Source organism: Sphaerodactylus townsendi, linkage group LG06, assembly GCF_021028975.2.
Source record: "Sphaerodactylus townsendi isolate TG3544 linkage group LG06, MPM_Stown_v2.3, whole genome shotgun sequence".
Lineage (NCBI taxonomy): Eukaryota > Metazoa > Chordata > Lepidosauria > Squamata > Sphaerodactylidae > Sphaerodactylus > Sphaerodactylus townsendi.
Genome location: NC_059430.1, coordinates 116,410,945 through 116,432,884, shown reverse-complemented (window position 1 = coordinate 116,432,884; position 21,940 = coordinate 116,410,945). Strand labels below are relative to the sequence as shown.

The following is a 21,940-nucleotide window of genomic DNA, read 5'->3' as shown; positions in this document are numbered from 1 at the left end:
ATCATTGAATGGCTAAATGCTTCATTGGATCCTGTTATGTACTGGTAACAGGTGGTCACTGTACTGATCCCTGTGACATCCAGCTCTGATTCATTAATTACAATTGTAGAAAGTTCTCTGGACCTCCTCAGAGATACAAATATTCTTGGATCTGAGCTTAGCAAAGACAGCATTGGGGCCTGTCAAGGACCATTCCCTACAGACTCTAGGAACTAACACAGTGGTGAGATTCAGCAGGCTCGCACCACTTCGGCAGAATCTGTTGTTAAAATGGTGCTTGTAAACAACCAGTTGATAAATGATTTGAATCCCACCACCAGAACCGGTTATTAAATTATTTGAATCCTACCACTGAACTAACCTAATCCTGGTATTTCTCTTGGGACAATGAGTCCAGGGCTGGATTTCTATTTCTATTCCTTGAGTGAGGTTTGCTGCTTCGATAACCTCTGTGGCTTGTGGGTTGACGCTACTTCCCCGTGAGTTCTGTGGAACTAAGGCTTGGCTTCTTTTTTCTATAAAAAGGGAAAGAAGAGCAGAGAGAGATAAGGAGAGTGGGTAGAACGTTTCTTTGTCAAACTGAGACTCTGCTACCAAAGGTAGGAGATTTGCACTGGATTTTTGTCTTCTGATGCTGTTCAGCTATCTCTGCTGATCTACAGCCAGGCCGTACCTCACCTGACCTCAGCACCGATCTCCCTAATCTTAGCAACCGTTGGTGCCAACTAACAGTAGCCCGTTTAATGAGCAGAAGCAGAGATCCTGGAAATATTTCCTGCAGGGGAAACCAATCTTACTAATTCTTCAGATCAGTTTTCTTTCCCTTTTGCTTTGCAATGATGATAATGTCTCCACTTTTTCCTCATCTCCTCCTTTTTAATGCAGTGTCAGGCAGGTAGCAATCTTGGCTGCAATGGAAGAGCACTGGGTTCAGTAGAACTTCAATGAGAGTCCCTTTTCAGATAAGTCTCTAAGGTGCTACTGGACTCCAGCCTTGCTTTTTCAATGCAGATTTTCCAAACAAATATACTGGAACAGTGCAATTCAAGGCAGAGTTACTCCAGTCTAAGCCCACTGATTTTGAAGGTTGTAGAGTAATGTATTGTCAAAGCTTTTCACAAATGTTCAACTGGTTGTGGTGGGTTTTCTGGGTTGTGTGGCTGTGGTCTGGTAGATCTTGTTCCTAACGTTTTGCCTGCATCTGCGGCTGGCATCTTCAGAGGTGTATCACAGAGGGAAGTCTGTTACACAATGTGTTCAGTGAGAAGTCTGTTACACACTGTGTCCTGGGACATGGACAATATAACCCCACTAAAACATTCCCTTCACACTGGACACAGTGTGTAACAGACTTCCCTCTGTGATACACCTCTGAAGATGCCAGCCACAGATGCAGGCAAAACGTTAGGAACAAGATCTACCAGACCACGGCCACACAGCCCAGAAAACCCACCACAACCAGTTGCACAGTAACTTAAGTTTGCATAAGATTGCAATGTCATCAGTGTAGGAGCAGTGTTTGTGATTTTATTATGCTGTTGTCAGCATTAATTGTACATTTTGTGACTTTACAACTGGTGTATATTTGTCCAGAAAAAGCAGCACACCACCTTTGGGGGGGGGGGGGGTGGAATAGGGAGATCATATAAAATTAGCTGTGGAAACTGTTCTAGACAAGCTTTGTTTTTTTATTAATTAAACTCACAAAGCTTCCTCCAACTGATCTATTAAGGTCAGCATTGCCAACTCTGGTTCCTTCCAAACATGCACAATAATGCACTTTCAATCTACTTTCAGTGTACTTTGCAACTGGATTTTATCGTGTGAAATAGCAAAATCCACTTACAAACAATTGTGACAATGGACTGAAAGTGCTTTATTCTGCATGTGCGGATGGGGCCTCTGACTGGCAGCAACTCCCCAGGGGATGGCTGGTCTCTTTTCACAGGGCAGAGAAGCCTGGCCTTTAGGCTCTGGACAAAACCGGGATGGAGCCGCTTAATCTAATTTGAAGCCTCCAAAAAAAATGCTGCTATGAGAGGTTTTTTATCAGATCTAACATGACCTTGATGAGTCTGTTCAATCGGTCCATGACATTCATTTCCCTTTTCAATTTCAAAGGATCACTGCCACCTTTTAAAAAAGAATGAATTTATTTTTCTTACTTGACGTCTGCTTTACTCACTGGATACTCAAGGCAGATTACGCAGTGGAAGTCAATGTAATCAACAGGCTGAGGTATCCATTAAGCAAGGCAACAGGGGTTTGACTGCGGAAATCCAAAACAGAGCATAAGCATATAAACATGGCATGTTAAACAATGCAGAAGTCACATCATACCGGTATGATGATAATTACTGCAAAAGATCGTACAGATTTTATTTATTTCTTTAGATTATTCTATGTCACCTCTTCAGAGTCCTACAATCAATTGAGTAGTTGTAGTATAGTCCACAATAAACCTTTACCAAAGCAGTGTACCCCCCCCCCCCCACGAATACCTATTTTCCGTAGTGTGTAGAAAACCAGGAGAGCAAGAAACTTCATCTCCCCAAGCAGGCCATTTAATAAAGTTGGGGACACAATAGAATGCACAAATACTGGCAGTTATTGATTTTGCACATTTGTAGGGTATACCCTACAGACAGTGGATCCAGATTTCCTGTCACCGTCCCAATGGTGAGAAGAGCTGTCTCCTGTCAAAGGCAGAAATATCTTTAACAGAAAGCAAGTCAGGGGGATTCCAGGGGCTTGTGTGAATTTTAAGAAGGTTTGAAACAGACTCTCCTTGTAGCATCCTACCCTCTCTTTCTGCTGTGCCTTTATATCAGTTTGATGCATTTACACTCCAGTGCCTCTGATGATGTAAGTTCTGGATCACCTAGGCTGGAACAAATTGTGGGCATCTTCAAAGGACTTCCAGGTTCATCCTGCTTCTCACCTTGGCTTCCTCAACTTCATGTTCTGCGGCCATGGCGATGCTGAGGTTCCTGCTCCTCTTGACTGGTTTGGTGCTGCTGAGTGGTGAGTAAATGGCTCTTCAGCTCCTCTTACACTCTCCAGACAGGGATCCAGGAAGCTTGTGGCTTGATGCTGCCCATATTTCCCACATGCCCGAAAGGTAAATCCCTGTGTTCACTCAACATGAGTTCCCTCCTTTTAAAAATGATACAGCTTTGAAGAAATATCTTTGGATTACATTATTATTGTCTTGAAAGAAATAATAAAACAACCCAATCATTTGTATTCTAGATGAATTTGCAAAAAAGTTAATGCATACAGTTTACTGCAAGGACCAAAGAAAGATATTTCCTCATGACACAATGAGGAAATGGGATTTTGAAAGAAACAAACTAGCTGGATTTTTCCCCTTTCTGATGTCGTTGAAATTGGATACATGCAGCAACACTCCTCCTCCTCAATTATTCTACTAGAAGCTGAATATAATGTCTTCATTTAACCTTGGCTAGCATTTCACAAACATTGGGTAATAGTTCTTCAGCATGAAGGCCTTTTTACCCCTAACAGCTTTCACTGTTTAATGATCTTACGTTTCATCACAGCCACTAGAGTCACCTGATCTACACAGTCCTAAGCAGAGTTACACCTTTCTAAACACACCCGCTTCAATGGACTTGGAAATGTGTAACTGTACTTGGGATTGCATGGATACTTAAACAAGGAGCTGGCTTTATCAAGTGAGGGCTGCCTGCCCAGTAATGCTGATTGCTTCTTTGCAAAGGGTGGGAAGGAGAGGGATTGAGGGTACACCCCTGAGGACACTCTCCTCTAAGTACGCACTTCCATAACATGCTGTTAAGTTGCACGTGACCGCAGAAGGGGGCTTTCAATGCAAGGGAGAAGTTCAGAGGATTTGCCATTGCGTCATCTGCAGAACCGTCCTTGGTTGTCTCCCACTGAAGTACCAACCCTGCTTATGTTTAATTTTTGAGATCTGCTGAGATCAGACTATACCATGCCTTCTTCCCTCTTTCATGCAAGTAAAAATAGCATGGGACTTTCTGCTGCCTTTCCCTTTGCTGTCCCTGAGAAGCCCAAACTGCCCAGAAGAACCCAATCTCAGTCTCATCAAAGCATGGAAAACTAAGCAGTGTTGTCTACTTGAGACCCGCAAGAAAGACTGGGGTTGTTATGTAGAGAAATGAAATGGTAAACCACCTCTGTTCATCTTTTTTGCTTGGAAAGCACGTGTGTGGGGTCACTGTTGTTGTTGTTGTTGTTGTTGTTGTTGTTGTTGTTGTTGTTGTTGTTGTTGTTAATTCGGCTTAATAGACTGCCCAACCCCCGAAGGGCTCTGGGTGGTGTACAATGAGACATAAAACAAATACAATATAAGGTCTCATAAATACAATATAATGATAAAACATTAAAATTCATTAAAACACATTATAGCAGCAATTCCAGAAATTACAGATAAAAATACATGCACAGATGCATGCACAGATGGCGCCCAACTATGACTTGACTTTGACTCAATGGCACATTATACATTATATCCTGTACTTGAAGAGGGTGTTGGTGCTAGCCTGTTCAGTGACCGAAAGTGGACCTAGAGAAGTTAAAAGGATTCCAGAAAGGAATAATGCGAGACATTGTGTCTTCTGCACAGCTGGATGGATCTTAGTAGTGCTGCCTCAAAATAAAGTATGAAGAGAGTGAAAGAGACAGAGAGAGCGCTAGTAAACACACACACACACACAACTGTATTGTGTACAAAATGAAATAAAAAAGAAATCAAAATGTGAAGAACCTACACTAGGCACCAGATAATTAATTTACCGGTACTAAGTAATCACACAGGCACATACACACAGCAATGGGAGAGCACACTTATAAAAGGCAGAAGGGAGGAAACAGGGAAACTTGACATGAGGAGAGGTCCAGGATTAGATGCCACAGAGATCCAAGGAGCAAAGCAAAGAGCCAGCAAAGCAAGGAGAAATAGCCTGCAGAGTGTAGCAGGAGTTCTCAGAAGGAAACCAGAGTTCTGAACAGCTGAGATTCGGACCAGAGAACTGAGGAACCATCTGCTGGGCATGGGGGTCCTTCTTTTAGGAAAAAGAAGTTCCTCAGGGTAGATGGTGGTCTGACCACTCCAAATTTGCTTTGGAAGAAGTTCAAATCTCACTGGCTTGAAGTTTAAATCTCACTCGGACAGACATCAGCAGGAAAAATGGAAGAAAAGTAGGCTATTGAGTAGGCTATTGTGAGACAAATGGCCATAGGCACAAAAGGCCTGGGTGAGACAACATAATGAACATATTTTAATGGGACCAATGTGAGCGTGATCTGGATGGGCACAAAAGTCTGCATGAGGTAACATAGCTCTTGAAACAGGATGGAGGATAAATTAGTGACTTGAGCAAGCTGGGTATTCCACAGACCTTTGCAAGAGGATGATATTGCCTGCGATACACACTTCCATTCTATACAAACTCCTTTCTGCTAGGATTAGGATAACACCCCCACCCCCACCCCAATGCCCAAGGGAATGGACAGTAGTGCGATCTCTGTCTTTTTCATATTTGGTTATGCTTCTTTACTGTTAGGTCTTGGACCAATAATCAATAAGCCCACTCTGGATACAGGATCAGTAGTCTTTATTGAGTAGGCAACAAATTCCCTACACGCAGGAAGCCAGTTCTGCTGGGCCTGGTTCTTAATCCATTTTTCTCCCCGTTTTGACTCCCCAAATTCCTCCTCCCTATTTCCCAGAGAATTTTATGAAAGTAGAGTGAGAACAAGAATGTTTTTGAAAACAGGCATCCCAAGCCCAAAGCAGAGATAGCTCCTGATGAATCCCTCTCCTTCCTCCTTCCCCCTCCCGAGCCTCAGGCAGGGGGAGCCTAGTTATCAACATTTGTAAGCATATAGAAACAGATCAAACAGCGAGTAGGTCCATTAACATGTCAGAAAGCTGGTTACACTTCATAGATCCATGGTGACGAACCTATGGCACTCCAGATGTTCATGGACTACAATTCCCATCAGCCCCTGCCAGCATGGCCAATTGGAGTGCCATAGATTTGCCTTAGAGTGCCATAGATTCGCCACCACTGGCATAGGTCAAACCCCATACAGCGGATATGGTACTCCTCCACCCAGGTGTGAAACTCATCATCGCCATGCGGCACCATGTTGGTGGATGCCAGGAAAGGCCGCTGCCCTTCCTGACATTTAGCCAGTCCATATTCTTCCAATCTTTTCTCTTTTTATTTTTCTCCAGGTGATTGCAGGGCACAATTCTACGGCCGAGAATTCATCACTTCTGTCATGCAAAATTTTATTTCAAAAACTCCCATTACGACAAGCATTCAGTTGTTCATCACAGGTTACCATGATTCCACCAGAGTCCAAGTGAAAATGAACAAATCTCCATTCCAGAAAAGTTACTCACTCACAAAGGGGGAGATGTTGCCTGTGGAGATCCCAGAATCTGCAGAAGTGATAGGCACCAACACATCTGATCACTCCATTCTGATTCAAGCAGAAAATGACATTTCTGTTGTTTTAGTATACAGGAAGTCAGCTACTATGGACATCATGACAGTGTACCCAGTCCCAGAGCTTGGCACAGAATATTACGTGGTAACCCCATCTGGGAGACAATCAACAAGTTACCTCAGAGAATTTGCAGTCATAGGCTGGAAAGTCCCTACAACCGTTGATATTCATTTAAAAGCAGATGTTACCTTCAACGGACAGTCACATCGTGCAGGGAGCATACTCCGTGTTTCCCTCCAGGCTCAACAGATAATCCAACTTCAAAGCTTAGGCGATTTTTCTGGGACTAGGATACAGTCAGAGAATCCTGTGGCAGTCTTAAGTGGGCATGCCTGTGTTTATAAAAATACCAACTGTGATCATGTTGTTGAACAGCTTCTGCCTGTCTCTGGTTGGGGCACTGCATTCATTGTCCCCCCTGTCTTCTTCCAAACCAATGCAGACATTGTATATGTGGCGGCCAGCCAAAATACTCGCGTTGACTACCAACATGGGACTGAAAAAAAAATTCAGAACATGGTGGCTGGGGAAGTCATGCAGCTTGATATCAGTTACCCTCAGGCATATTACATCTCTGCTGATGCTGGAATCCAGGTCCTTTTCTTCTTCACTGGGTTTAAGTCGAAAGAAAAGACTGTTGATCCATTTCTCATCAACATCCCTGCCCTGGCCAACTATGGCAAGTCTTACCACATCAATGGGATAAGAGACTTAGAGAACAGTGCCATTCTCATAGCGAAAAGGTCAAAAAGAGGAAGCATTACTAAAGATAAGCAGCCTATCCATGGCATTCAATGGGAAGACGTTCCTGGCACACTCTATTCATGGGGCACATACAACTTGGAAGCAGGAAACCAGTCGCTATCCCTGGAGCATCCGGAAACTCCCTTTGGTGTCTTGGTTTTCGGTGGCGGAGATTCTAATGGCTACGGTTTCGCCCCACCAGCTCTTCCCTCATTTGGTAATGAATGCTATTTGGTACAAACAGACGGTTATCCTTGTTCCCAGCACTTGCGCATAATGTTTCCACCATCTAAAGGGTATTATGGCCTTGTGGGGGAACAAAAAGGCACTAGATGAATGGTTGTAACTCAGTATACTTCTTCATTTGTGAGGCTGTGGATGTATTTGGGGTTATAAAAGCTATTCTTCCTTTGTGGGAAGGTGAAATGGAAACCAACGACTGTCTGACAATGTAATTCTGTGTAGTTACTCCAGCTGATTCCCACTGACTTTGGCTCATTCCACACATGCAAAATAATGCACTTTCAAACTGCTTTCAGTGCTTTGAAGCTGTGCGGAATTGCAAAATTTACTTGCAAACAGTTGTGAAAGTGGTTTGAAAACACATTATTTTGCATGTGCGGAAGGGGCCTTAGTTACACATAGCATACTCTTAAGTGTTAAATATAGAGTTATGGCCAAGTCATTGACAAGAAACTCTTAAGGAAGTCTACATTTTAGAATCCTGATTTAGAATTTGAACTCAAAATATTTCGAATTTACTATTTGATGTTTTAGTTTTAAGTTCTTTTTAAATTAGTAATAACTGTATCCCATCTTTCTACCAATGTGGAATTTTGTGGCTTCTACCCTGGGCAGGCACTGACTAGACCCATACCTTCCCAGCTTTTGCAAGGTTACTGTATCATGTACTTTCCAGCTGATCCCTCTGGGTAGAAATTAACTTGAAAAGAAACCTATTGCCACAAGAAATCGAACCTACCAAAACACAGGAAATCTGTGTTTTAAGAATCCAGATTTTGACTCTGGAACTAAAGAATTTGGATTTTACTTGACCTTTGAGTGTATAGATTTTGATGCAATGTTAAAACATTGGGATGGATTTTATCTTTTCCCTTCAGAACATTAATTTGGGGAAAACTATTTTCAAATTAAAGAGGCAGGAGGTTTTGGGGCCTTCTTAATTTTCTTTTTTTTTTTTTGCAAAAAATGAGCTACATTTCTAACACAACTTTCTTCTATTATATAACTCAGAATGATTTGCCTCCCATCTACTAATCAGCAGACGCATCGATAAAGAGCTAAGTGAGGAAAGGAAACCCTAACTGTGCAGTCCTAAATATAGTCAACCCTTCTAAGACCATGAGCTTGGACCTTATCTGTAATTTCAGCAGATGGCCAGCTTTCAATTTGTAGACATGTGACTTTCTTTCCTTTCTCCCTTTCACTGCAGCCAGAAACGCCCAATGCTCCAGGGCATTAGGGAAACTCCAGAAATATTTTGGGGGGGATCGTGAGAACCAGGAGGCATTCATTGAAAATGCTGGGGGGAAGAATTAGGACTAATAAAAGAAAACACTTCTTCAAACAACGTGCGATTGGTGTTTGGAATATGCTGCCACAGGAGGTAGTGATGGCCACTAACTTGGATAGCTTTAAAAGGGACTTGGACAGATTTATGGAGGAGAAGTCGATCTATGGCTACCAGTCTTGATTTTCCTTGATCTCAGATTGCAAATGCCTTAGCAGACCAGGTGCTCAAGAGCAGCAGCAGCAGAAGGCCATTGCTTTCACCTCCTGCATGTGAGCTCCCAAAGGCATTTGGTGGGCCACTGTGAGTAGCAGAGTGCTGGACTAGATGGACTCTGGTCTGATCCAGCAGGCCAGTTCTTATGTTCTTCTTATGTTCTAAGTAGGAAGGAGGAATTAGTGGAAGCCCCCCCCCCCCTCCATTGTCAATATGGAACATTTAGACATGATGTAACCTTTTGGCTTTGGTTGACTTTGAACGGCATAGGCACTGATTTGGATTTCACCCTATGTGATTTTGAACAATAAAATGTAAATTACTGCTCCAGATAAGCATTTAACATGGGTATGAAGGTATCTTGAAAGGCTTAAATATTTGAGAATTTATCTAGGCTGTTTTGCTTTTTGTTTCATCCAGCACCCAAATCAAGACCCCTCACCTGCATAGGAACTGGGGATCCACACTATACCTCCTTTGATGGAAGGAAATTTGATTTCATGGGAACCTGCATTTATCAGATGGCGGGCGTCTGCTCCAAAGACCCTGCCCTCACTCCGTTTTTGGTCACGGTGCAGAATAACAACCGAGGCAGCAAGGCGGTATCCTTTACCAAAGTGGTGACTCTGGAGGTCTACAATATGACCATCAGCCTGAGCCAAGAATATCCACACAAGATTCAGGTACAAATGTTGGGCTACGACAAAATTTGGGATTGTTAAAAAATTAGGTTTGTTTGCATTTAAGTAAGTTCATATTTGCCAATGACTGTATTTCCCAAACAAAAGAAGAGGCCTGCCTAACACATTTTTAAAGTATTTACACAGATCAGGGAACAACTGATAGTTATAATTTAAAAAGTTGCACCATCTTATGTTAAAAAAACCACGTGTTCTTTCTCCTACAACAGGATCAATCTTTGAGGAAAAAACACTGGTAGCTATTTTGATGGTCATCCTTTCTTCTACACACTTCATTTTAGAATGCTATTGATAGAGATCTTCTAACGAACTTAACATAGGCTCCTGCCACACACGCAGAATAATATGTTTTCAATCCACTTTCACAACTGTTTGCAAGTGGATTTTGCTATTCCACACAGCTTCAAAAGGCATTGAAAGCAGTTTGAAAGTGCATTATTCTGCATGTGTGGAAGGGGCCATAGTTAAGCATCTGAGACAGTTATATTCACAAACATTCCAATTTTCAGAGCATTAATGTTGGAATGAGAGCAACTCAGCATGCCTGGACACTGGAGGCTGCTATATCTCTTTAAGTGTTATCTTTTGGTGGGATGTCCACTCTTCGTCTGTACCTGGGAACTGCCCTCTGACCTCATCTCTCTCAGTAGCCATTGGCTATGTCTCACTTTCCACATTGATCTGCATGTAGTCAGACGTGTTTCTACAGGTCTCTCCTGTGGAAGTAAATATTCCATACTTGCACTCACATGATGCCGGAATAGCTGGCTACTTGTATAGAGAAATGTATTCTTTATCTTAGGATTTCTATCTCTCTTTCAACTGCAACAAGAATGTGAACAGAATCGACTTGAATAAAAGTAAGCTCTACCTTTATTAATTTTTATTTATTTATAATCAATTTTATATACCGCCCCTCCCCCGAAGGGCTCTGGGCAGTGAACAACACGATAATAACAAAACAATAACATTAAAACCCCATTTAAAACAGCGGATTGAACAAAATTACAGCGGCATCCAACAGAAACTTCATAAAACGTAATAAACCCACCCTGCCCAGAGTGTAAAAGGGGGGAGGAGGAGGGCGCACATCAGCGGTCGGCCCCTCCAAATGCCCGGTGGAATAATTCGGTCTTACAGGCCCTGTGGAACTCTCCAAGATCCCGCAGGGCCCGGATAGCTGGTGGTAAAGTGTTCCACCAGGCAGGGGCCAGGGCTGTAAAGGCCCTGGCCCGGGCAGAGGCCAACCGCATCATCGAGGGGCTAGGGACAACCAGCAAGCAGAGGGACATATGGGGTAAGACGGTCCCGAAGTTCACTTCTTAGGAGGACTGATTTTTATGGCACTCAATATCACGCTTCCATGACTGAGCAAACTCTGCTATTTTAACCAATACACCCAACAGTTAAGACATCAGAACCTGCAGTTTTTGCTTCTGAGAGACAATAGGATGTCATCAGTCTGCTCAGCATTGAAAGAACAAGGAGTGTTGTGAGTTGCAGTTTCTACACAGGTTCCAAGAACATTAATAGCTTTCTGGGTCAGAATGACAACTTGGAAGGTCTCCTGGGAGGCAGAACAATTGAGCAGTAAGGGGCACAGAGGAAATGAAACTGAATGAAGTAGACTAAGTGCTGCTCTGCAGCCGCAGGAACCTGAGGAAAGGGGGCATGAGGAAAAGCATCAAAGAATCAGGGAAGTGAAGCAAGATGGGGTGACAGATTTAAAAAATCTTGGTCTGGAGATGGCTGAAGGTCTTTTAGAGGAAAACACAGGAAGGCAGCAGTCCTAGGTGTTGGAAGTGAAGGACTTTACACTGTTACACTGTTTCCTTCCTCAATCTACAGAGGGTTTTTTTTTTACTATAGATAGGCAGTGGCTAGATAGGGACCTAGGGATTTGACACCTTTACTCTATCATGCTGGTTCTATCCCTTTGATGTTAGACTGATACTCTCAGGGACTTCCTTCCGGCTTCCTCCTCAACACTACTCTTCTTATTCCTACCATGCCTAGGGAGAGGATGTGTCCCCGATGGATCCGCCTCCATCCAGCTAGATTAGGATAGCATAGTGAACCTATCTCTCCATCTTTCTATCCAGAATGGAGTTCACTAATAAATACTCCTTTTATTAGATTAGAAACTACAACTGACTTTGACTTTCTTTTGTGTAAGCTTGCCACACATTGGGATCCATCGCTAATTTTCATTAATGGTGTGTAAGGCTTCTTTAAGCTATGTCTCTAGCCAATTCGCGTTTCTCTGCTAACTGCAAATAGGGATGATCTCCAACTACCAGGAGCACTTATCCCAACACTAGGCAGGTGAGCTAGAAGATAGTGCTCTGAAAATAGGTGGGACAGCATGGGCATGGACTGCAAATCAGGGACCTGAGATCGTTCACAAAAATGCCACCATTCAGGCAACACAGGTCTGAGTGGAAAATTAAACCAGGAGAAGCCAAGGGAAAAGTAAGAGGGGGCAGACCTTGCATAAGGCCTAGAGATGGGAAAACTGTCCATTATAGACAGTAGATAGCAGACAGATGAGCAGGTTTGTCGAAAGATCATAAACACAGTAGCACCTATCAGGTATTAAAGTTTGCAAAGTCCCATGCTTTGTTCATAATCGGGTAGGTTTGCAAGTTAATAGCCAATCTGCCAAGACACTTTTTGCTTGCCCCATCCTCCAGTCATGTTTGTCAAGATAATACTGTGTACATAAAACCCGTGTGTGTGTGTGTGTGTGTGTGTGTGTGTGTTGCCACCAAGACATTGCTGACTTATGACAACTCCATAGGGTTTTCAAGGCAAATGATGTTCAGAGGTAGTGTGTCACTTTCCATCTCTGTGCAACAACCGTAGACTTCCATGGCAGTCTCTCATCCAACTACAAACCAGTTCCAATCCTGATTACATTTTGAGATCTGAGGAGATCAGGCTAGCCTCGGTCATCCACGTCATTATATAGATACAGACGTATAGATATATGAAATCTACTAAATAAAAACCTTTGATGATTTCTTCTGGTTGTCTCCTAGGTTAACGGTGTCTTTGTGGACTTGCCCTTCTCCTATGAAAATAAGTTGAAGGTCTACGCTAGTGGAGTCCATGGCTTCATCAAAACTGACTTTGATTTGAGAGTCAGCTTCAACTGGAACAGCTATGCCACAGTCATTATACCTAGAACTTATGCCAATGCTGTCTGTGGACTCTGTGGCAACGCCAATCAGGAACCCAAAGATGACTTCACCATGAAGGATGGAACTCAGGCAGCTGATGAAATCCAATTTGCAGATAGCTGGAAAGTGAAGGATGTCCCAGGGTGCTCAGCAGGATGTCACGATAACTGCCAAGTGTGCAAGGAGACAGAGAAACAAACTTATAAGAGCAACAAGTATTGTGGGGTCCTCATTCGAAACGATGGTCCATTCAGGCAGTGCCATGAAGCCACTGATCCAGTGTCCTTCTTTGATGACTGTGTCTTTGACACCTGTCTGTACAAGGGTCACCATGACACTCTCTGTAGCGCTATCAGTGCCTATGCAACAGCCTGCCAAGCTCAAGGCATCCAGGTTGGGCAATGGAGATCAGCTTCCTTCTGCAGTAAGTGTTACCTTCTCATTACAAACTGTGGTGGAAAAGAGCCCAATACAACCTATTATTTTAAAAAGGTGAAATGTATGTGACAAGTATTCCAGCTTATTGATTGTATAATGTTTAGCCTGTCCTTCTGCTAACAGTATAGTCTTGGGGCAGCTTAGAAAAAAGTAAAAAACATTGGTGTGATTCAGACCGAAAATTCTGCTTATGGAAGGGAAGTTGTGATTTTCACCCTTTTCCCTTCCTGTTGCAGATGCCCCATTTACCTCTACTGCAATTCTTGAGTGTCTCTTGTCTCCCAGGAGAAGCAATAAGGTTAAACATAAACTATTCAACTCGAAATAGTTTTTCAGGTCTCTCCCAGTTCCTGACTGTGTCTCATCTAGAGAAAGAGAGAGCAGGCCTCAGGAACAGCCGGATGGGGAGGATCTGGGAGAAACTGGCGTAATCTTACAGATAAGAACATAAGAACAAGCCAGCTGGATCAGACCAGAGTCCATCTAGTCCAGCTCTCTGCTACTCGCAGTGGCCCACCAGGTGCCTTTGGGAGCTCACATGCAGGATGTGAAAGCAATGGCCTTCTGCAGCTGTTGCTCCCAATCACCTGGTCTGTTAAGGCATTTGCAATCTCAGATCAAACAGGATCAAGATTGGTAGCCATAAATCGACTTCTCCTCCATAAATCTATCCAAGCCCCTTTTAAAGCTATCCAGGTTAGTGGCCATCACCACCTCCTGTGGCAGATAGTGTTTGTATATTAAAATAATGAATGGTTGATCACATGTATCAATCTGGAAAGACTGTGTTGTGTAACAAGCACTCTGATATTCCCAAGACCAGCAGAATTCTCCTTCTTCTCTCCTTCCAGGTCTTCCCTGTCCACGTAATTCCCATTATGAACAATGTGGAAATGGCTGCCCAGAAACTTGCAACAGCCTTTTTAATCAAGCAACCTGTGAGTCTCGTTGCACGGAAGGATGTTTTTGTGACTCTGGATTCATCCTCAGTGGGGATCAGTGTGTCCCCCTTGCAGAGTGTGGCTGTGTGCACCATGGCACATACTACAAGAGGGGAGAGGATTTCTACCCTGACTCATCCTGCCAAGAAAAGTGTCACTGCACAAACCTTGGAGCTGTTGAGTGTGAACGGTTCTCCTGTGGATCACATGAAGAATGCAGGGTGGAAAATGGCATCCAAGGCTGCCACCCAGTGGGATACGGAACATGTGTAGCGTGTGGTGACTCTCATTACATTTCCTTTGATGGACAAAGTTTCGATTTCCGTGGCTCCTGCACTTACACCTTAATTAAAGTGTGCAGTGAGGATCCTCAGCTACAGAGCTTCTCAGTATTGGTGGAGAATGAGAAGTCTAATGACAGCCCAGTAGTTCTCATAAAGACAATCATGGTTTCCATTCATGGGTACACCGTTGTCCTTCAAAGCGGAATACAGTGGAAAGTGATGGTATGTTCTTTGTTTGTGCTCATCTGCTACGTATCTGTAGATCTTTTATGAAAAAATATACCATGTGTTCAAAGCATTCTCTATGTGTGAGTTCAGAACTAACCCCTATTGATATTTATCGGTGTTGATGCAGGTGGATGATGAGCTGCACACACTGCCAATGAATAAGGATGGTGGGAAACTCTGGATTACTCAGGAAGGGAGTAATATCGTTATCCAGTCCTCCTTCGGCTTCACAGTCCTTTATGACACTCTCTCTTACGTCCGCGTGTCTGTCCCCAGCACCTACCAAGGGCAGATGTGTGGTCTGGCTGGTAACTTCAATGGAGACCAGAGTGATGATTTCATGCTCCCTGATGGAAGAGTTGCTGAAAGTATGGTTGAGTTTGGGGCCTCTTGGAAGGTCCCTGTAGATGCTGTCAGATGCTCTGATGACTGTGGAGAGAAATGTCCTACCTGTGATGCTGTCAAGACAGCACCATACATGTCCAAACGCTCCTGTGGTATCATTCTGTCTAAGACAGGCCCCTTCAGAGACTGTCATCCATTGGAGAGCCCCACTCAGTACTTTCAGCACTGCCTACATGACTTGTGTGTGGCCAATGGAAATCGAGAATCTCTATGTCGAAGCATCCGTGCCTATGTCACTGCATGCCAAGCAGCTGGCGCCAAAGTTGATAGCTGGAGAACAGACACTTTCTGTCGTAAGTTTGCAAAAAGGCATTCCTTTTTCCAGTTTTATCAAGGGAGATTATCCAAGTCAAAAAAATAGGCTTTCACGGCTGGAATCAACTATCTGTTCTGAGCTTTTCAGATCACAGTCACACACCCTAGAAAACCCACAAGAACCAGATCTGTACATGGTCATCTGAGAGGAATGTTGTCCAACCATAAAAGTTGGCTGATTTCCTGATTGCACAGGAGCAGTCCAATTGGCATTTCTGTGCACAACATTTCTCCCAGTCATTGAAAATTCCAGTGGTTTGTGGAAAGTTCGTTTGAATCTATTATTATTATTATTATTATTATTATTATTATTATTATTATTATTATTATTATTATTATTATTATTATTATTATTATTATTAATTGTATTTATAAACCGCCCTCCCCCAAAGGGCTCTATATAAGCGATGGTCCTGGTTGCCCAAACCATGGCTACTCTAATGCAAGTTGTAAACGAAGGGGCTTATATATTCTTTTCTGCGCTGCCACCAAAAATATTCTTTTCGCTGCCACCAAAAATAAATTTTCTTTCTATATATATAGCCCACTCAATACTGATTTTAAACGGTCACCACCTCCCTTTTTGTTTGGGGAACACACAGACACAGACAGGAAAATAAATGAAGACTGGAACAGGTTTTGACAGAACAAAAACTTAAAACTTTTATTTCTGGCTTCACAAAGGCTTCTCAGGTAACTTTGAGAGGTTTTACGCTTGTTGGTTTCAGAGAAAGTTTGCTTAAGCTTAACGGTTGCAGAGTCAGTTTGTTTTAACGGTTGCAGATAAAGATTGTTTCTTAAAGCTTAATGGTTGCAGGCACTTCACTTCAGTTACTAAAATGTATGAACACTCGCAGGTGTCACTTTACTTAAGATTTTTCACTTTAGACAAAGATGTTCCACAAAGATGTTTCTTTGGAGGTTTCACACTCCCTCATAAAAATAAAAACTTCAGTCCGCTGCACCTCACCACAAAATAAAACACCCAGTCTACGCCCAGTGGGATTCAGGCATAACAGCCTCCCTCTCCCACACTCCCAAAATCTGGCTTCTCTGCCACAGGAACTGGGCCTCCCAAGACTGGTGCTAAATGTGTTGGAGGACAGACCTATAGACTATTAGAGGTTTCCCTCGAAAACAAAACACCTGAGGGCGGACACTCGCCTCCAAACCCAGGTTTTAGTTGACTCAATAGCTTCCTCAGCTATTATCTAACAACAGCCATGAGAGATCTGGTGGATTCTCCTCACGCTGCTACAAAAAAGCACCCGAAGGCACAAAAGCTCAGTCAGAGCCAAAAAGTCAAAAGACTCAAAGAAAGAACCAAGATTCAAGAACCTTTCAGCAATCTCGCTGACAGTATTTATAGTATCTGTGTTTTTTCTCTGGCCAATCAGGGCTGGCCAGGGCTTAACTCTTTCAGGGGCGGCTCCACCCTGTAACCTGAATGCAGGATAAATGCATTTGTCACACAAGTCAATTAGGGTACAATTCACATTTTTCATGACTTTGTCCCTGTTGAATTGTTTTTCTCTCTGAATAATATAAAAAATATGGTAAATGCTACTCTGTTTCATTTCTCTGCAGCCCTTACCTGTCCAGCCAACAGCCATTACGAGACATGCACTTCAACTTGCGATTCCACCTGTGCCAGCTTGTCCACTGTGGCCCGGTGCACAAGGAAGTGCTTTGAAGGCTGCCAGTGTAATGAAGGCTATGCGTTTGATGGGGACACATGTGTACGTTTGAACAGATGTGGCTGTGTGCACAATGGACTCTATTTCAAGGTCAGTCTCTGTGTTCTGGTTCTGTTGTCCAGTTTTGGCTCTCAAGGCACAGGGGAAAGGTGAGGGGGTTTGGAATAGAGGCAGGGTCCAGGGAAAACCCATTCTTCCCAGTAAGATGGTTCACCTCCTGATAGGGCCTGGAGATCTCCCAAAATCCCTACTGATCTTCAGATAATAATTATCAGTTCCCCTGAAGAAAAAAAGGCTGATCTGGAGGGTGGATGACTGTATACGCTTCTGTTCTCCTCCCCACATCCCACCCCCCAGGAATTTCCCCACCTGTGGGATATCCCTCTCTGGGGAAATTCATGTTCACTCCTTAAATTTCAGCAAACAAGTCAAGACCATTTTCTTTTCACATTGCTTCAGAGGTAGTTAGTTAGGCTGGCTTTGATTTTTTTTAAAATCTTGCTTACTGTTTAGTTGGTCAGTTCACCAACATCTTGCTTTGTCTAATTTTTTTCAAAGTATATCTTGATTCAGTGTGAGCCAGAGCATGGATCCTTGTAGATGGAAAGGCACAACATAATTATTCCAAAAACTACATTATAATGTAAAGAAACAGCAATCATTGGAAGGTCCATTCTGTTTCCCTGTTTCCCAACAGGCAGGAGAGAGCCTCTTCTCAAGGAACTGTACACAGAAATGTACCTGCACTGCCTCCAGCCAATTCACCTGTGAAGAAACCAGCTGCCATAGCTGTGAACTTAAGGATGGTGTGTGGGGCTGTGTGGCACGAGAGGGCCAATGCACACTCACCCCAGGAGCCCAGCTCACCTCTTTTGATGGCGCCTCCGCTCAATACAGCTGCAGCGGAGTCTATGATGTGGTCTCTGTTTGTGATGAAGGCTCCCCGTCCTGGTTCAGAGTATCAGTGCGTATTGAAGAGGATGAGGAGAATTTAATAACTGGGAAGGCTGTCTACATCTACTTCAGAGAGGCTTCCGTCATTGTCAAAAAGAACAGAGACATATGGGTAAGACAGCATTCAGCAGAAGGAGACCAAGGGAAAGTTCTGGGTTTTCATGAGCAATATGGGATCCTTTCAAACAACCTTTATAATCCTTTTGAACAGCTGGTTGCTAACAGATTTTTTTGTGATGTTTAAGTCACAACCGTTTTGGTTTCCAGCTGTGAAAGGATTTTTTTAACCTTTTCAAAGCCAGTTGTGTTTTGTCTGCAACGTGGGGCTCAGGCAGTCTTTATAAAAAACTTTCTCACTTTTCCAGCTTTTCTTTGTGCTTCTGAATCACTGTGATCTGGTGTTTAAACTATCTAGCGCATTTCTGAAGGGACCATGCTTTTTGTACCCACCTCTTTTTATGGTGTGTTCCTTCTCTGCTTTTGACTATAGCACTAGGCCACAATAGCAATTCAATCCATCAGAATGCTGGAGATATAGCAATTAAACCCCCATTCATGTATCACTTAGCTGGGAATTAGGACAGCAATGGATCACATCCATTTCGATTGAAATCTAGAGAGGCTCGATGTCACTTCTGGATTCATCCGAGATATGAAATCGTGCTGTAGATGCAACAACCAGTTTGCCTTATTTTTCCCCTACCAAGCAGTTGGGGTGGGGGAAGGTTAGGGGCTGCCAGCAGGACATCTCCTGGCAGTCTTATCTGTACTCCAGTTTCCCAGTTCTGAAATGATCACTATATTACATTGTGTTGTCGAAGGCTTTCATGGCTGGAATCACTGTGGTGCTGTGTGGTTTCTGGGCTGTATGGCCATGTTCTAGCAGCATTCTCTCCTGATGTTTTGCCTGCATCTTTGGCTGGCATCTTCAGATCCTCTGGTCCTTTTTCAGATCCTCTGAAGATGCCAGCCACAGATGCAGGCGAAACGTCAGAAGAGAATGCTGCTAGTACACAGCCATACAGCCCGGAAACCACACAGCACCCCACTATATTACATTACTTCTCAACTTTCCCTACAGGTGCCTCAAAAATCAGAAGTGAAGGGATTTTATCTTTACAGAGTCCATTTTATAACTGAGGAACTACCACTGGGAGACCTGAGGACCACAATGAGCATGCATCCAATTAACCTATGGAAAGAATTAATAATCCTACAACCCCGCTGGTTTTAATGATTAGCATTAAGTGGTCCACATACATGCAATTTCAAGTTCATGCATAGCAAACTCCAAAATTACCTTTAATTTGACAGCAGTTGGCTCTTCCATGTGGTATCATATATTTCTTGCTGCTTCTAGACATTCGTTCAAGCCCACATCTTCCCTGCCATTATCTTCCTATGTTCCAGGTAAATGGACGCAAGTTAGGGAAACTTCCACACAGCATCTCCAAAGCTGTATCTGTGAGCAGTGCTCAAGATGGCATCTTGATCAGCCAGGCGCCTCAGATGCAAGTTCACCTCCACCACAATGGAGGGTTGACAGTCAGAGTCAAGGAGGACCTGGCAGGGAAATTATGTGCCCCCTGTGGAAACTTCAATGGAGACTCTGCCGATGACCCGAAGACACCCAATGGAGAGGTGAAGGAGACTGTTGCTGATACCCTTCATGATTGGAAGGCAAAAGACATCTCTTATTAGTAAGTAGCTCAAGAGACACAGCCTCTTTGTATGAAGGCAGCATTGATTTGTATTTGTTGTGTGGCATCTAATGTTAGCAAAGTTCAGAACAAACTGTAGAATGACGTATATGCACCGCTTTGTGAGCTCTGAAATTTCTGCAGCTGAGAATAGCTCCAGGTATCTCAACAATTCCACGAGTTTACATCTCTTCAGAGCAGGTTGCAGTTGTCATCGCTGTATCCAGAAATATCAGCTTTAGGTCACAGGAACATTGAACCTATGAAATAACTGCTAGTATTGTATAGCACCCAATGATAGTACAGTCAAGAGCACACTGTATAACCAAGAACATGCTTTTTCAAAAGTCTGCAGTTTAGAATGACCCCACGTACTTTCAGTGCTGCCAATGCCATTGGGATTGTAGTAAAGCCATCACCATATTGAGCAGTATCTGCTATACATCAGAGGAGAATTGGACCTGTGAAATAAATGCTGTATTTTTCCTTCCTCTAGGACAATATCCCCTTTTTGCGGGTGTCTACCATTGTATGCAATGAGAGATGGAATATGCCCCGGTAGAACTGAAGTGAAAAGGATCCAACGTCACCCTTTCCTCAGGCAGCTAATCTGTAACCTTCCGATGGAACTCAAAACTTTGTCGTACCTCCAACGATCTTTTGCTTTTATTGTTCCAATTAAGTACTTGTCAATCTGTAATGTATTTAAGTCCATAGGTTTTGTATTTTCCAAATCAACAGATTTTGGAAGGCATAGAGCCGTGGTGGTGAACCTTTGGAACTCCAGATGTTATGGAGTGCCAAAGGTTCGCCACCACTGGCATAGAGCGTCGTAACTGTCCAGTCCAGGTAAAATTAAAGTAACTCCAATCCAAAAGACAAAACACATTGCAAACAGAAGATTTTTAAATTAGTCCTTCAGATCTTTCAAGTGTCCACAAATCACACCAAGAATTCAAACAACAAACAACCCCCCAAAAGGGCTACTCTATTTTGTTTCTTAGTAAAATTGTCTGTTTTAAAAAGAACTTCAGTAGTTAAAAAACCCTACTGCAGATCCAAAAGAAAATCTTAAACAGGAGAAAACAAAAGTATGAAACTTTTAAAGGGGGGGCATGATTGAAGAGTGCTGTCTGTTCTGTCAAAATGGTATGCCTACACTCACTGATCCTGAATGTTACCAGAGCTAGTGGATAATAATAAATAAACCCAAACCTGCCCACTTGTCAAATTAAAGGTCCTCAATATGGGTGAGGAGGCTAGAGTATGAACCCTTCTGTGAGTGCAGCTGGGAGCTAACAAGAGATGCCATGTCTTCCAGAACTCCAATAATTGATGGCTTTGTAAAAGCTTTTAAATTACTATGATATGGATATTTCTGTTATTGCAGTTATATTGCCATTGTAGCCCTTCCCCAAATAATCCCACCCCCACATGAAAGAGGCAAAGCAATTCCCCAGACCACATACTGCTGAAGAAGGGGACCATGTCTTAGAGCTGATATTCTCTTCTCCTCTCCACCCACCCACACACACGTACACACAAACAGATACTTCCTGCTGCTGCTGCCACTGCTGGAGAAGAGTGAGGCTTGTTTGAAATAAAGCTTTAAAGTAGAGTAAGGGAAGTAGGATGGAACTAAAAAGAGACTGTGCTTGTACTTTTCCTTGGAAAAGCCAGCTCTCTAATATTGTTCTATCAAGATATCAGTATCTCAATGTGAACATTTAGAGAAGCAGGAAAAAGCTGGTAACATTGAAGTGGGGTAAGGGAGAAGGTGTGCAGAGTGGGAAGGGTGGAGCTAAGTAAAGTGGCCATAAGCAGAGAGAAGATGTCTGGAGCAAAGCTCATTGGCAAATCTGCCCACTTTGGCTATGAAGCAATTAAAAATCACTCTAGAAGTGGGGTTGCTTGCTGCAGAGAGAATGGAAAGTGAAAGCAGGGCTCAAAGAAATACATTTGCATAAGAAATCATGCTACGATCGATATTATCCCCATCACACAGCAAACACCTTGTGCATAATTGGCCAATGTTTGTATTTCTATAAACAATAGACAATAGACATGATTTTTATATCT

At 43.0% G+C, this 21,940-nt stretch overlaps 2 protein-coding genes across 2 annotated transcripts; both read left to right on the top strand.

Annotated features, from left to right (window-relative positions):
* The first annotated feature begins 559 nt into the window (after positions 1-559).
* Positions 560-13,768, top strand: LOC125435449 (IgGFc-binding protein-like). Its single transcript, XM_048501649.1, has 6 exons — positions 560-599; positions 2,832-3,024; positions 6,248-7,486; positions 9,437-9,699; positions 12,759-13,323; positions 13,623-13,768. Exons 2-6 carry the CDS (start codon positions 2,973-2,975, stop codon positions 13,766-13,768), a joined length of 2,265 nt encoding a protein of 754 aa, XP_048357606.1. The 5' UTR covers positions 560-599; positions 2,832-2,972.
* A 444-nt stretch (positions 13,769-14,212) lies between these two features.
* On the top strand, positions 14,213-20,615 carry LOC125434695 (IgGFc-binding protein-like). Its single transcript, XM_048500269.1, has 6 exons — positions 14,213-14,784; positions 14,918-15,488; positions 17,098-17,297; positions 17,905-18,273; positions 19,572-19,861; positions 20,358-20,615. Coding segments are annotated over exons 1-6 (1,491 nt in total). The 5' UTR covers positions 14,213-14,724; the 3' UTR covers positions 20,359-20,615.
* The last annotated feature ends 1,325 nt before the right edge of the window (positions 20,616-21,940 follow it).